The following is a 15668-nucleotide window of genomic DNA, read 5'->3' on the forward strand; positions in this document are numbered from 1 at the left end:
ACACACATAACATTGGTCCTACCGATAATGACTAAACTCTAAAGTTGACTCAAGTCTAAGCTATGCTAAAGATAGCTCAATGCTAACTGTTGGCATGCTAAGTAGCAATGTGGCTAACAGCCTCATTTCGTTGACAGTTACGTTAGCCTGTTAGCCAACATAGCATTTATAAGTGCATATTCCTGTTAAGTGCGTTAAATTACTGTATTTATTTTAGACTAACAAATACAACGATATCTACTCAAATCTGAACAAAAGCTCATATTTACCCTTGAAATGACTGATTGTTGGTATGTGTCCACAGGTCGTCTGTCAACATTGTTTTGGTTGAAAGTGGCAGTCCATAATACGCAACACTGACCCAATGTTTGTTAACGTTAGTCCTCACTGGTAGAGTTACATGGCTCGGTAAAACGACACAAACATGTGAAGCTCACTGTGTTTTAAGAGTTATCAATCTTGTAGTTCGATCTAGCTGTTAATTGTCATGCAAACTGCCTCAAACTGGCTGAGCTGTAGAGAGTCGCAGCTAGCCATTAGGAAAGTAGGCGCTAACCTCCAATAAAAACATACAAAATGGAGAACTGAGCAAGTCAGCCCCGTGGCAGACCTGTTTACAACATGCAGCGCTACCTGCCGGCCGTACGGTGACACTGCTGCTTGTTATTAAGTTTCCAAGTTCTTTATTCTTATGAAGAAGTGTGAAGCAGTCCCTGGCTATGACAATCATTGTAACTCAGACTACCCTAAACAAGTTCAAATATATTAATGGAGAAAGGACAGTCACTCAACACATACAAAGTGTAAGTTAAAATATAGCTATAACATAAGACAAATAAAGATAAGATATACTTTATTTAAATGTTTTCATTACAGCAGCATGTTAAAACAAAGCCATTGCACATCATTTGAAAAATAAAAAGGGTAAACAAATAAACATAAACATAAAATAGAAACAACTTAAAATAGAAAAATAAAACAGAACTAAAAAAAGTAAAAAATTAAAGTTTTGAAATGAAATGAAAAATGAAAGTTCCCCTTGAAAGATACAAATCTGTAGACTGTCTGACAAATAAACACTATGAAGGGCCAAATTACAGCTAAAACAATTTAAAGGAGGGATATTTTTCACATTAAGTGTGAATAAAAACTTAAAAACACCAATAAAATATAAATTGAATCATATAACTTTGTGGGAGACATTATTTCAGATTGAGAAAAATGAATGAAAAAGGAAACATTATATGTTATACAAATATTACAAAAAATCAAAAGTAGGCGTAAAACATTTAAACAGCACTGCACTTAATGCAAATGATTTATCTTTCGAGTCCAATCTCAAACTTTTAGGACAACTTTGAGTGTTTAATGAGGATGGACTATAAATTAATGGATTTACCATTGTTTTGATACATACACACATTTTGTTTGGCCAATAATACAAAAATCCAGGGAAAGTGCAAAGCAGTGAACAAATGGTGCCCATTAAAAAAAACCCACCATGTTCTCCTTTACATTATTGTTCATACAGCTGTCCACCATGGGCTCCGCTGTCTTGCAGCTGTTAAGAAGCCTCTGACAGAGAGACATACAGGCTGAGACAGAAGGCTGTAAAGGAAATTGTGAATGACCATTTTAGTCATTCACAATACACTGACAATGATCTGATGATGAACAGAGGGGGGATCATTTATACATTTGCAAAGGACCAAAGGAGTAGTTACAGATCTGCATCGCTCTAAAAAGATACATTGAGGAAAAAAACAATGACGTCGGAGTCTGCTGGTTATTTGATCACATCACTAAAATAAATATTCAAATTCCAAGTTTAAGGATTATTGTTTACATCTAACGCAATTGATTGTTGATCATAAACTTGCATGAAAGAACATTTTCAATGTCACTGAAATGGTTGCATCAGTAAAGAATAAACCATTATAAGATAATTACTATTCTGTAATGGGTTACCTTATTTTGAGGCCTTATCAAATAAAGCATGAAGTTAACGTTGTTTTTATTGAAACAGAAGGGAGCTAAAAAGAAATTAAAGTGTTACTTTAATTATGATTTTGGCCCAATACAACAAGGTTAATTCGTTTACACATAACATGCCAGCTCACACTTCTGCTTCTTTCATGAGGAAATATGAGTGGGAGAAAAGTGCCTGGGAAGGGAGGAAATGGGGTGGCAGGCTTTTACTGCGTGCATAGGGATAACAACTCTGCAGAAAGGTTTGGGCCTGTATTAGTTGTTGCTTTCAAGGCTGCACAACAGTGCATTGTAAGATGTTCCAAGACATCACATTCACTGGCTGGTCTGCAAAAGCACACACTAGGGGAACAATGTTTAACCATCAGAAGTCTACATTTAACAATGAACATTTCATCATAAAACGTGAACGTTTATTGGTTCAGAAATTAATTTAAAACCATTTCTTACTCAACAGAGTTTGTACACCTTTCTTTGAGGTGTTTTGGCCAACGCCTTACTGCAGATTAAAAAACTAGAACCTTGCAAAATCCACGATTGTCAATGAAATGTAACAGCACATACATTCCTTACTTCATGCTCAGATGGGACCCATATTGTCTTACATTATTCATGCTGAAGTTGCATGAAATACAACCCTTTCCAAAAAGGTGAGTCTAATCTGGGAGGGGCGCCCAAACAGGAAATAAAGTGAGGACAGGAGGCACATTTGCTCTAATGGGAGGATGAGTGAGATGAATAAAAAGCAAGTTTTATAGCACATGATGGGAGATACTCATCCCAAAGCAGGGGACATCAATGAACTCCAAGTCTCATTATACAATTTCAATACCATAGATGTGAATGTAGAAAACAAATACAGCAAATAAACCCTGATTCAATTTTCTTTATTGTCCCCATCTAATGATATGAAGTAGTTTTTGTTTTTTTCCCATACACTCTATAGGGTCACATAATCCACAAATATTACAATATTATGTATAATGTGAGCAGTGAAACCTCACATCACATAAAAAGAGATCAGTGGCATGCTCACTGTAGCACTAAATCTCCACTGTTTGAATCCCACTCAGTCCCATGTGGCTGCTTAGCAACCCCTCTCCAGCACAATATAGTCTGAATTAACAGGGTAAAGCGTGACCGCTGCCTCCTCAAAACCACAAGTCAAGGGTGCGCTCCCATCATCATCGCCTTCTCTCAGCTCTGCAGCAGTAAAAGTCTCTGATTTATAATAACATGGCTTAAAAGACACTCAAAACCCAAAACAACCTAAAAAGCAAACATGAAATACAAAACAGAATGAAACACTGATCAGTGTAAATGCTGTCAGTGATGTAATAAGGGACTTTCTACTTCATGTAAAAAACCCACGAAAAAATGACACCTTTTAGTATTTTCCGGTAAACGTCTATTTGTCCTTTGCATACCTTTTATACAACATATAGTTTGTGACCTACTAATGTTTCTTAATGCTCTTAATGTCTTTCATTTTTGTAAAGCACTTTGAATTTTCTTGTGTTGAAAGGTGTTATATAAATAAACTTGCCTTGCCTTACTGTATATAGCAGAAAATTATGACAGCATTGTTAAGCCTTAAATTCTGCCTTGCATCTCACTTCTACAAACTGGATTTCCCGCCCTATAGTAGGGCATCACTGTGTGGAGTATGCTGATGGCTCTGTGACAAACCACTGAGTAGGCCTTGAGCAATAATACTGAGTCCCAAACCTCTGTCCTCCTGATCCAGAAAAAATGACTCATTAATGAGTGTTCATATCGCTGAGTTTTGCCCTCTCAGACATTCCTGGAAAACACTGCAAGAAAAATGCACTTTATAGGCGAGAAATGGACATCATAATAGAGGCATGTTTGAATATAGCATCACATACTTTTGTGTAAAATAAAGAGATAGTAATCAATGCATTGTTTTATTTCTATCAGTTTATTGACATGGAGCATCAAGCAGTTGTAAGACTTGGAGTGTGCTGAGATCTGTCCCTTGTCCTGAAATAGGATTTTACTCAGTCAAATCAATGAGGAAGGGATACATTTTCATATTCAGTCCCAGTGTTCTGGCTGTGACAGGTGATACTGCTGCATGCAGGTTCAAACTGATGCAAAAGGGTGCAACTTTAATTTGGATATTTTAGGTCATTTATTTTTATGACTGAGCCTTTATCGACTGTTGGATAGAAATAAGTTAAAGAGCAGCATTCTGCTCTACGTGAAACTGTCTCTGATCTCTGAGACACTGCATGGGACCTAACCCCTCACCCGTCTCTTGGGATAAGCGCGTCAGCTAAAAGCGTTAAATGTAAATGCGAAAGCCTCTGTGAAGACTCAGAAGAAGGGATTAAAATCCGCAACGCTGGATGTTTCAATTTGACCTGAATCCTCTCCGCCAGCTGCACGCCTCCTATTGCTGGATCACAATCCTATGGAAAACGGCACAGACCCACATCGGTCCGTTTTATGTCGATCGTCTGGAAATGTAATTTTCCTTTAAGATGATGTAAGACATTACTTCACGGGACGATTTTTTTACTCTCCCTCTCTCTCTTGCACTGCTTGCAGCAACATTATCTTAAAGCTTCTGCCGGACCAAGCGTTTCCGCACTCAGCAGTTTGGAGAGATGGGCGCGCACAAGAGTCCCACTTTCATCCTCCCCGGAGCCTGTTTCAGGATCACAGTTGTCAGGAGAGACGCTCAGTAGGGATTGGATGCACGCACACTCTTCAATTGATGTGATAGATTCAGGAGCCAGACGCAAGGCGGTAGACATTTCCACAGAAAACTTAGGCAAAAAAGGGGTTTTACTTTTTTTTGAGGTGGGACATTTCAGAGTGAAGTGAGGATTGAATTTCCTTGAAGTCACAGTAATGACCCATCGCAGAGGATGTGTGTAACGTGGTGCGCTCACTGGTTATGATAATCGATTCTGTTCGGAAAGGATACACCGAAGGGCAGGCACATTTACGCATGGGGTTAAAGGATATACTGTAGGCACACCTTTGGATTGTATGTCACGAGACTCTGGATGCAAGGACTGCAGCTTCAATCAGGACTATGCTTTTGGTCTGAGGGCATCAGCCCCACGCTCTGAACTTCTGGGACGTTTTACGCTCTGTGATCGAGACTCAGATTTCGTGCAAGATCTGGAAAAGAGAAAATGGCACTGAGTGAAAACTGCAAAACGGAACCTGCAAAAGAGCAAGGTTTGGTGCAAAACCCTCCATCGGATGTTGTTGAGCTCAACGTGGGTGGACAGGTGTATTACACTCGCCTTGCCACCTTGACAAGCTTTCCAAATTCCTTACTTGGGAAGCTGTTTTCTAACAAGAAGGGCTCCTCAAATGACTTGTCCCGGGACCTCAGAGGACGTTATTTTATTGACAGAGATGGTTTTCTTTTTCGTTACGTATTGGATTACCTTAGAGACAAGCTGGTTGTCCTCCCTGATCACTTCCCTGAGAGGGGAAGGTTAAAAAGAGAGGCGGAATACTTTCAGCTGCCAGATTTAGCCAAACTTGTATCTTCTGATGATTCAAAACTATTTCAAGACGACTTCAGTGATTTCGATGATGCGTCGCAGGGCAGCGAGAGGTTTTACTCCTCTTACTCTTTGGACAGGAGGTACGGCTACATCACGGTCGCTTTTAAAGGCGCTTGTGCTGGGGGAGGAAGAGACACTCAAATTGATGTTAAGGCCAAAAAGTTACCGAGGATCTTCATCAGCAGTAGGATTGGCTTGGCAAAAGAGGTATTTGGAGACGCCCTGAATGAGAACAGGGACACGGACAGGCCACCGGACCGTTACAGCTGCAGATTTTTCCTCAAGTTCAGACACCTGGAGAGAGCTTTTGACATGCTGTCAGAAAGCGGCTTTCACATTGTGGCCTGTAATTCGTCCCTGTCTGCGTCCTCCATCGGTCATTACGCGGATGACAAGGTCTGGTCCAATTACGCGCAGTACATCTTCTACCGTGAGTGAAGATTTATTCCTGCTCTATACTTTCAAAGGTGATGTGAGATAAATTGGTGATGTTCCAGAAATAATGACAGTGCACAAGTGCAAACCAAGTGCCCCTCCCTCCCTTACACATCAGGCAAATTAGAATATGGTGTTGCATGATGTCCACCAAAAAGACGTTTTTCTGGTTAATGGATATACAAAGTTTGTCCACAAAGCGTTCTATAAGAAGTCCCATCATGCTATGTGTTTCTAATTGTCTAGTTTAAGAGGTGATCTGCAGGATCTGGTGTGTTGGCTCACACCACCAGGAGGCATCCACACATCCTTCATGAATCCTTGCATCCCTTGCAGTGGCAGACTTCTGTTTTGGGGTCCAGATAAAAGGCAATAGTGCCCAAAGGCCTCAGGGGTGTTCAGTCACAATGCTGCTACACTTCAAGTACACATGCATCATGCGCAAACATGGGTTACTTACGACTCAAATGGGTCATGAATAATATAGCAACATTGGGCAGCAAAAAAAGAAAACACACTGCAATTTCTTGAAGCAGCTTTGCTTTTCTCTTAATGACAGAGTGAATTCATCAGCAAATGCCTTCATTAGCCACAAACATGGTTTATTCCATTCTCTGCAGAAGGTGGAGTTGGACCATATGGCCAGTTAAAAAACACTTTGTTCATTATTCTGAATGGCTCCCTTTGGAGGAGCTGGAGATAACTCAGTTGGGGGGTCAATGTTGGGGGTGCAGGACAGTGGGCATGTCATATGGTTTGCTAATGATTCACCAATAGAGTTAATGCAGGCTAATTATAACAGAGGAGTATGCCTTGACCCGCACGCACATCCAGCCAAGTTTCCGGAGCACAGCATCTGGTGTAGGTGTTGACCCCGCTCCTCATTAAAGACACTGTTCCACAGGACAAAGACAGTGGAATAGTGAATGAGGAGGAGGTGATTAAAAAAGGGGGACAAAATGTAATAGCATGGTAGGAAATAAAATGCAGAGTAAGAAAAGCCATGAGAGCTCAGATGGAAGCAAGCAGATGGAGGAGAGAGCGGCTGAGCAGGAGGGAAGAGAGAGTAAAAGTTGCATGAGACCTGGCCATGGGGAGAAAGAACTGAGGCAGAAAGAAGAGAGTGGGAGCAAGGCGCAAAAATAGATTAAAGTTAGTATCAGGCAGGAAAGTTCATCGGGTGTGAGGAAGTGGAGAAGAATAAAGAAGTATTTTGTGGCAAGACACAGAAGAAGAGGGAGAGACAGGGTTTTCATTAAAGAGAGAAGACAAGGTGAGGGTTCAAATGAAAAAGGCAGATATACAGCGAGCGTTGGGAGACAGAGGCCAAGTCAGGATGATGGATAGATACATCAGAGGCAGACATGCGTGAGAGGCCGTTATTCACGGCAGCACAGTGGCCCACATCCACTTTCAAAACCAATACAGTGACATGATTCTGAATGTGGGACATTGGCTGGCCTAGGGCAGGTAGTCCTAATCCAAGAATGCATGTAGACAAGTGCACCTTTCGTGGTCATGAGCCAGATGTGCTTTATTGTTGCTCTCAGCAGAACATTTCACTGCTTTCTTTTTACCCCCATCCCATCCAATCAGAGGCTCACATGGAGTGAAACGGCGGCTGGGTTTGTTCAGAGTATAAAAAGGGTATTCCGAGGCAGTAAATAAATTGAGAGACTTTCTTCCAGACTGCCAGTTCTTGAGCATCATACGTGTTGCTCTTCTTGTTAAATGCATGAGTTGTTTCCTACAGGCTCCACAGACTCTCAGTAATAGTGTGTACTCCGAAAAGTTTCCCAAAGGCCAACAGTAGATATTCATCATTTTACTGCATGGCATCATCTGTATTAACAACAGCAGTCAGGGGACTTGTACCCTTATAAATGTATTACGCTCTGCTCTTAATTATTGTCATCCTGTCCTGCTCAGTAGGGTATGCTGTTGGTTTCTTCACAGACCAAAACAAATGAGTCTTTCACGAAAAGGGCACCCTCCCCAGGAGGCCCCTGTGTCTGAGCATTCATCATGAACAAGAGTTTTTTTCTCCGGATGGCCATGATGAATAATTACTTAAAGGTCTAAAGGACTTCACCCCTTGAATAAACAACTGAGCCAAAGCTATATATATATGCCCAAACCGACTAACCAGCAGATTGAATAGGACATAATGGAAGCTGGTTTGTTCAATCAGCAAAGAGGAAATGTTAGTCGTAGTTAAAAAAAAGGAACTCTGAGAGTGAAGTCAAAATTACGAGACTTAAAGAAAAATGTTTTCTCGACAACAGATTGAGAGGTATTTGTTGTTATATTTAAGTTTAAAAAGTCAAAGTTGTTGGATTGTTCACAATTCTTATGGAGTTTATAAAATAGCATCACTAAATAAGTAAACTTATCAAAGGCACATTTCTTTCCTCATTAATAAATTCACAAGTTTTTTCTTTTACCGGTAAAAACGATCTTCAATAGTTGGTGATCCTGTGAGGTTATTTGTCAAGCACAAGCCGACACATTAGCTAATTAGCTTGACAGGGATATTTATTTATTTTTCCGTTTGGCAGTATCAACATTATTGTTATAGTGATTTACAACTCTAACATCCCAGTTGACGTCTGGGACCAATCACCTTATTGCTTATCATCTCTGGAGAAATAGAAGAGTGTGAGCTAATTAAAAAGCAATCTGTGATCCCAAAATATTTCCAGTGTCTCCAGTCATGCAGGATGGAGAAGCAATCTAGAAAGATAAATGCTAACCTATTTCAAAGGCAATTTAAAGTATAAGTCATACTGTATTTCAAAATAAAAGTCAATTCATGTAGGCAAATTATCCGTTGTCATGGACACAATGACCTGCTTTGACATTCCACATCACAGAGGCAGAGCAAACCATCATCGAACAGTCAACCTGGCAACATCAGAGACTTTTTCATCCTTCTACATCTGAAAGGCCTGTGCAGAAGTGCCTTGTCAAAATGGGCGACACATACAGATGGAGAATGATTGCATTTGCCAGGTGTGCTCTGTTAATAACTGTGCAGTCTTCATTTGAGCAGTGAATGAGATGATGTGTCGCCATAATGAACAATGGCCATAAGGCGACAGCGAGAGAGTTGGGAGGGGGAAGTAATCAATTGCTTAGGTGTAATGGAGGCAAAGATTGGGCCGTTCCCGAGCTGGGTGGAGTCTGGATGGATTGGCATTACCTGCAGGAGATAGATGGTGCTCCCCTGAATAACTCATATACGTCTTAAAGAGCACCTGGGTGGAAAGATGGTCAGAAGTAAGGCGCGGTGTGTGCTTGTGCCATTATTTCTCACAATGGTTGCAGCACCTTTTGCAATGCATCAAGTAAAGTGGAAAATCTGGCTCACCTTGGGAGTAAATATCATCCTATTAAAAATTGTAAATTGATTGCAGATTCAAAAGGAAAATACGTTTTGGAAATCACTCATTCGTTTGAAACCTCATACTCTGAATTTAGAGGGACTATGCTGGTGGTTTTTCATGGTTAAGATCATTGACTACAGATACAGATGGTTTTCATATCACTGCTGCATGTTTTCTAAGTGTAACTATAGCTTTTATATTGATTTATTTTCAGCCAGGTGTCTCCGTGTCATCCCACTCCAGTATTTAAATGGACTTGCAGAGAACAAGCATAGGCAATATATCATAATCAACCTTTCATTATCCTTTTTTTGGTCACTGTTTTAGTTTTTGGCTTGGATTTAACAACAATATACTGTAATGAGTGCTGAATTACAGATGCTGCAAGTGCCCTTGAACGCACCAACAAGGAGACTTTTCAAAAGGAGAGTTTCTGCTTGTAACTTCATTACCAAGTGATGATAATGCGATTTTGACAAATAAAAAGACTAAATATAGACTTTGATGGATGACCCACATTAAGCAGTTTGCAGTGCCCATATTGCAGTGTCTGCATTAAATGCACGCCATCAATCTAAACATAAAACACTTAAAACCTCCAGTATAGCCCTTTGAAACAAAAACAGAGAAAGTTAGCTTGTTTACATTTTAAGATGTAAATTGAATATTGTCTTTTTGTAATCCCTGGGTCTGTGTTGGTCCTGCTCTCTCTAGCCGTTGGACACCAGGTAGCTCTTACCATCTGACATTCAACACCTTAATATACCCTCCAGAGACACTTAATGGCTACAGTACTTGGGCAGTGGAGCTCGCTATGGGTAGGGCTGAGAGATGTTTACGAATATGTGGGATCCCATGTTTTGGTAAGCAGGAGAAACATTTGCATGATTGTGATTGTCATGGCAAGATTGTGTAAAGAGCAAATTAAAGCATGTTCGGTGATACAATGTATCTACTTCCTGAAAATCGGACCCAGTTTGAGTCAGTCATGTTGAAATTTAAAGAGGATCTCATGAGCTTAGAGTTCACTTTCATTGGACATCATTTTTTTAAATATCAGCTATTTGTCAGGTTGAGGGACCAGAATCGCCCCTCGCCTTCCTTAAGCCCCTCGATGCTGATGACTAGTGCTCAGTGAATACTCAGGACACCTTTGCTTCTCCCCGCCTCGTCTCGCTTCATCAGTGCTTGTACTGTGGCGGGGTGTGGTTCTGGGTCAGGGGACAGGCCCACAGGGATAGGCTGATATAGAAGTTTCAATCTGTCTGCCTTGCTTGTTCATCTCCCTGTCAGGGAGACACTCAGCGGGGCAGCCTCCCTCGGACTCTGTGAGGAGACAGCACCCCACTTGTCATTATCAATCAGCCAATAGAGACGTCAGCCGCCTCACGGAAAACAGATCATTTGGACCGGGGCAGTATGAGGTCTTTGAGAGCGTAAGAGTGTCCTTGAGTAATCATGTTAAGCTCCAGCTCCTTCTCATCACTGCTGCAGATGAGGGTTGTTTCAGCAGAGCTGGCTGCGTGGAGGTAATATTGACAAATTCAATTGTATGCAGATATTACAGACATTATTAAAGAGGATAGCTGCCATCAGTTATGCTGGACACAAACTGCTGAAGTGATACTTTTGCACCAAATAGGACTATCTCGGAGAAATAGACTTCCTTCACCCTGTAAGGACGGTCACTGCCTTTGCAAGACAAGCCTTTTTTTGCTGCAAGGACACGCTGGCCTAATTTGTGAGCTAAAAAGCATGTAAACTACACTCCTCCTGAGGCAGTGGCGGAGTAAAACATATTTGTGACTGGATATGGGAGCTGGAGAAAATAACATCAGTGTGAGATCAGAGCTCATAGCTTATCTCCCTGGCTGCATGCATATGCATATTTATCCTGCCAGAAAAACAAAGTGGAGTTTTTTCACCATATAATCAGGACTCCCTTTTTTCTTCCTTTTTTTTTTGTTTCTCGCCCAAAGTCTAGGCAAGAGAATATCCTTGCATTAGAATGAAGCAGCTACTGAAGCGTTTGAAGATATCTCACACCACTCAGCCTTGCAGGATTGTGTTGTGTTCTCGCACAGAAAACAAGTAATTTTGTTCCAGAAAGTTGTTTATTTTTCCTGACTCTGGCTGCTTCGTGTTCAACATATTTCCATTGATTTAGATTGAGGGCACAGTTCACAACAGTGCTAAGATTTACATTTGAAAGCACAGAGCTTGAAACAAATGAATAATCATCACACACCCTTGATGAATCACTTTAGAGGCACGGATTAAAGCAAACACTAATTCTGGCAAGAAAGCCACTGACATTTGAATTTGAGTTTGTCAGAGCCCTCTGCCTTCAGCCACCACAATGTCCTACTTTTCTGCCAATCATATCCTCCTAATGGGGAAAACGTTCGATTGTAATGCAATGGCAGGCAGTTGAATTTCCATATAACTCTGACCTCTCTAAGGCACGAGGACAAACCCCCCTGCATTCATAAGCGATGGAGGAGTTTGAGGATACCCCATGTGACACCCCCGCATGCCTCTCTGCCGGACTCAACTCCCTCTCTCTGTGTTATTTATGAGAAGTGCCGACACAGCCTCAGTCTGAGGACCAGCCCAAGTCTTTTAATGTGGTTGGAACATGATCTCTTAGACAGCCAATATAGATCTGAGGAAAAAACACAATGCAATCAATAGCTTCCCTGAAAAGATACCAAGGAGTATTACACATGCCCACTTGTTTAAATGTTCCCGAGAATGACTGTTTCCTGACAAGGCTCTTAGTTGTTTCCTGTCTTGGCTCTGAAGTTTTTTTTAAAACTTGACACTACAACACTTCACCCAAAACACACAGTTGGTTTTTCCCTTTTCGGCCATGTCCACACTTCGTTCTGACAATGTGTTGTCTGAAACAAAATGCAAGGTGCTTCTAAGCCCATCAGTGGCTTTAATGCAATTCATGCTCTTGCATGGCCTGAACATTTTATGCTGCTATTATTGGGTGTTGGCTAGTTTCCTAAATGGTTTGCCCCTCCGGACTACAGCATCCACCATTTAGCAACCAAGCTCTGCCTCCCTCCTCTTCATTGCTAAAGCGCCTGTATCCATTTGCCTGGTGCTGCTCGTCTGCTAGAATCAGCTAGAATCAGCTAGAATCATTTGCTGCGGGGGGAAATTGGTGTGTTGATTGGCCTCATGGATTAGTCATTAAAAAGCTGTTAGTGACTCTCTCACTATCAGCTCAATGCAATCATTGCACTAGAGATAAGGTCATTATTACAGTGTGCGCAGAGAGGTTAAAATCCCCCTTGAACTGTTGAGTATAAATTGGTGCACGCATTGGAAACTGCTAATGGACAAATTATTACTCCCTCTGAGATATCATTGCTATTGAGTCTGTATCATCCCATTGGAAAAAGCCATTAAGAGGTTTTTAGAGTCTGTATTAATGGGTTTCTTTCTTATACACTGTTGTTTATATTACACAGGGCACAGAAGCTTCCACACTGCACATCTCTACCTCTAAATGCGAGCATAGTTCAGGGATATTTTGGTAAATGAAAGGCAGTTCAATTCTTTACTATCCACTCACAAGCCAGCGGGCAGTACATTACAGTAACTCTAGTTCATAATTAGCAATGTAGGGGGATGTGAGACTATACAAAAAGGGGGCACACCAGGAAGTATGAAGACTGCTGAAATCCTCAGTTACCACCTGGTTCACTTTCTGTCCAAACTTCATGACAAGAGGTCAGCACATCTTTTCACTGACCCAGTTCTGTTACCTCCCAAGATAAATTATACACTTTTTCTACTTTGTGTCCCTCAAAGGTAGAAAACATCTTGTTGAGGTATTTCACTGAAATACATTCTTAATACAAGTCAGTCAGGTTACAGTTCTAATAAGAAACTGTGACAGCGGAGCAGATTGTTTTGGCTCTGAGACGAGCTTTGCCTTGGGAAATGGGAAAGGTCTTTTGGGGTCGTACTGAAATGAACTGAGCTGTGGGGACTCTCTTTATCAGAGGAAGCAATATACATAGCCCACAAGGACTTTGAAATTCAGCAACTACAGTCAATATCAAAGCCAATAATTTCCATGTTCTTACATCTGTAACCCTCTTAATACCCACACACACTCGCAGTCATCTGATACTCATTTAAAGATGTTTGTATGATGTTAAAACTGCTGCGTAAGCATCTGTCAGCATTTGCTTTATCAGTGCAAATGTTTGTTTTGATTAGAGCTTGAACTGTCGCCATACAGACAGGTTAGACGTTAGTCTACTCTGCATGAAAGAGGGTCTTGCGACAACAGAAAATGTACTGCAAAATGAGTGACAAATGTGTTTGTGTGTTTGTTATCTAGGTGGTCCCTCAAAGTGGATGTCCTCTCACTGTGACTGCTGCTGCTGCAAGAGCCACAAAAGTGAGCGGGAGGGAGAGAGCGGCACTTCTTTCAACGAACTCTCCACTTCCTGTTCTGAGACCCAGTCGGAGGCTAGTTCCCCTCAAGGAACCGTGATCTGTGGCCCTGTGAGCCGGCACTCAAACATCCAGACACTGGACCGTCCCATGCCCAAAGGACAAGTCCATCATCTTCAGCAGGCGGAGATGCGTCACAAGACTGACATGATGCGCGTGAGAACCTTCGGGGTCCGAGAGCGAGAGGCCGCAAAGAGGAAAGCCAACAAGGGGAAGATGACTCCGGAGCAGGAGCTGGAGAAATGCATCCAGGACTTCCGGCGCATCAGGATTCCTGAACGCTTTCCCGAGCGGAAGTACATCTGGCAATCAGAGCTCCTGAGAAAGTACCGTCTCTAAGTTTGAGTGTGAAGAAGAAGAAAGAGATGGTAGTATCATGTCACCATCAATGAAGAGTATTAACTACATAGTTAATAGATTGCACCCTCGAAGGCACATACTGTATTCGTCAATATAAAAAAAAAACTATGGTCACTTTACTGCCAGCATGACTAGCTGAGCACACAAAGTACAAGGCAGTGTGAGTTTGTAAAGTATGCACAGTGTTGTGTACGATATGCACATGATGTGTTAATCAGGTTCCTCCTGTTGGGGCTTACATCACTAAACCTGTTCTCACCTCAGAGGGCTGGAAGTGTACCAACAGCTACTCTATCACTAGATGAAGCAACAAAGCAACCTCAGGGGCAACATCATTACAACTCATCAACTTACCACAAACTAAATGTGCAATTGCCCACAGTAGCTGTTTTTTAAACACGGATGTACCCATATGGTGCTGTGAGTTAGCAATGGAATATCACTATACTCCACTGATAACACATACTTATCGTAGGCTTTGATATCGCCACTGCATGTCATTTCACCCTGAGCATAATTATGCAATATCAAACAAACTTTAAATTCACTGTTTTGTGTGATGGGTAAAAATGGTGTGTTTTGACTGGGGATAACTTAAATGAGGAAAGCACTGCCTAGATCTGTTTGCCATTGTAAAACGTTATGTCTGATGTTGTCATTACGTCTTGGATATATGATGTTGTGTAGGTAGAGTAAATAATGGCAATGGATATTTGATTAATCCTTGATTGTAAGTGTGCAAAAAAGCTAATAAATGGGTTAAATTTAGATGTACATGGTAATTCTATTTTTAATTTCAACTCAGATCTTGGGTCTCATAATTGACCTTTTACAGGGATGGTCCAATCTCAGCTCAGCAGCCATGATGAAAAGCTTTAGATTTACATTTTACATTACATGTAACGACGCTTTTATCCAAAGCGATTTACATACTCAATACTGTGGACAATCCCTACAGGAGCAATTTGGGGTGAAGTGTCTCAGGGACACAACGACATGCTGACTGCAGTGGGGTTTGAACCTGTGACCCCCTGATCCCAAAACCAAGGCTCGTCTATCCACTGCGCCACACATCTTACATGTCTCTATCATACATACAATAAAATAAGTTAAGATGTACTTTATTAATCCCAATTTGGGAATTTCTTTTGCATACATGCTGAGGTGGAGTACACAGGGCTATTAGTAACAGCTATAATCTGAAGAGTTTGTTAGCTTGATTTTGCTTTTCCAAAGCCAAAGATACAAAAAAACAAGGTTGGATTAACATTTTTGCTTATTTGCTCTAAAATTGTTAGCAGGTCCGTCTAATAGCTTAATGTTAAGCCGAACCTAGTCATCGATGACAAAGAGTCTTTGAATAATATTTAACTTGACCTTTTGGGAGTTACAGATCACATTAAAAAAAACAGTTGACATCTTAAAAAGTCAGTCGGAGATGGCATTTTCAACTAACTGACAA

At 41.1% G+C, this 15668-nt stretch overlaps 1 protein-coding gene across 1 annotated transcript; it reads left to right on the forward strand.

Annotated features, from left to right (window-relative positions):
* The first annotated feature begins 4526 nt into the window (after window positions 1–4526).
* Window positions 4527–14956, forward strand: LOC117454163 (BTB/POZ domain-containing protein KCTD16-like). The gene is made up of 2 exons (XM_034093284.1): window positions 4527–5973; window positions 13731–14956. The coding sequence occupies exons 1-2, from the start codon at window positions 5160–5162 to the stop codon at window positions 14183–14185; spliced, it is 1269 nt and encodes a 422-aa protein (XP_033949175.1). The 5' UTR covers window positions 4527–5159; the 3' UTR covers window positions 14186–14956.
* The last annotated feature ends 712 nt before the right edge of the window (window positions 14957–15668 follow it).

Source organism: Pseudochaenichthys georgianus, chromosome 10 (genome assembly GCF_902827115.2).
Source record: "Pseudochaenichthys georgianus chromosome 10, fPseGeo1.2, whole genome shotgun sequence".
Lineage (NCBI taxonomy): Eukaryota > Metazoa > Chordata > Actinopteri > Perciformes > Channichthyidae > Pseudochaenichthys > Pseudochaenichthys georgianus.

Bases quoted from the DNA above. Each gene is read 5' to 3' on its own strand.
- LOC117454163 (XM_034093284.1), top strand. From the start codon at position 5,160: ATGGCACTGAGTGAAAACTGCAAAACGGAACCTGCAAAAGAGCAAGGT. The intron at 5,974-13,730 runs GTGAGTGAAGAT...TTTGTTATCTAG, and splicing joins CGCGCAGTACATCTTCTACC to GTGGTCCCTCAAAGTGGATG.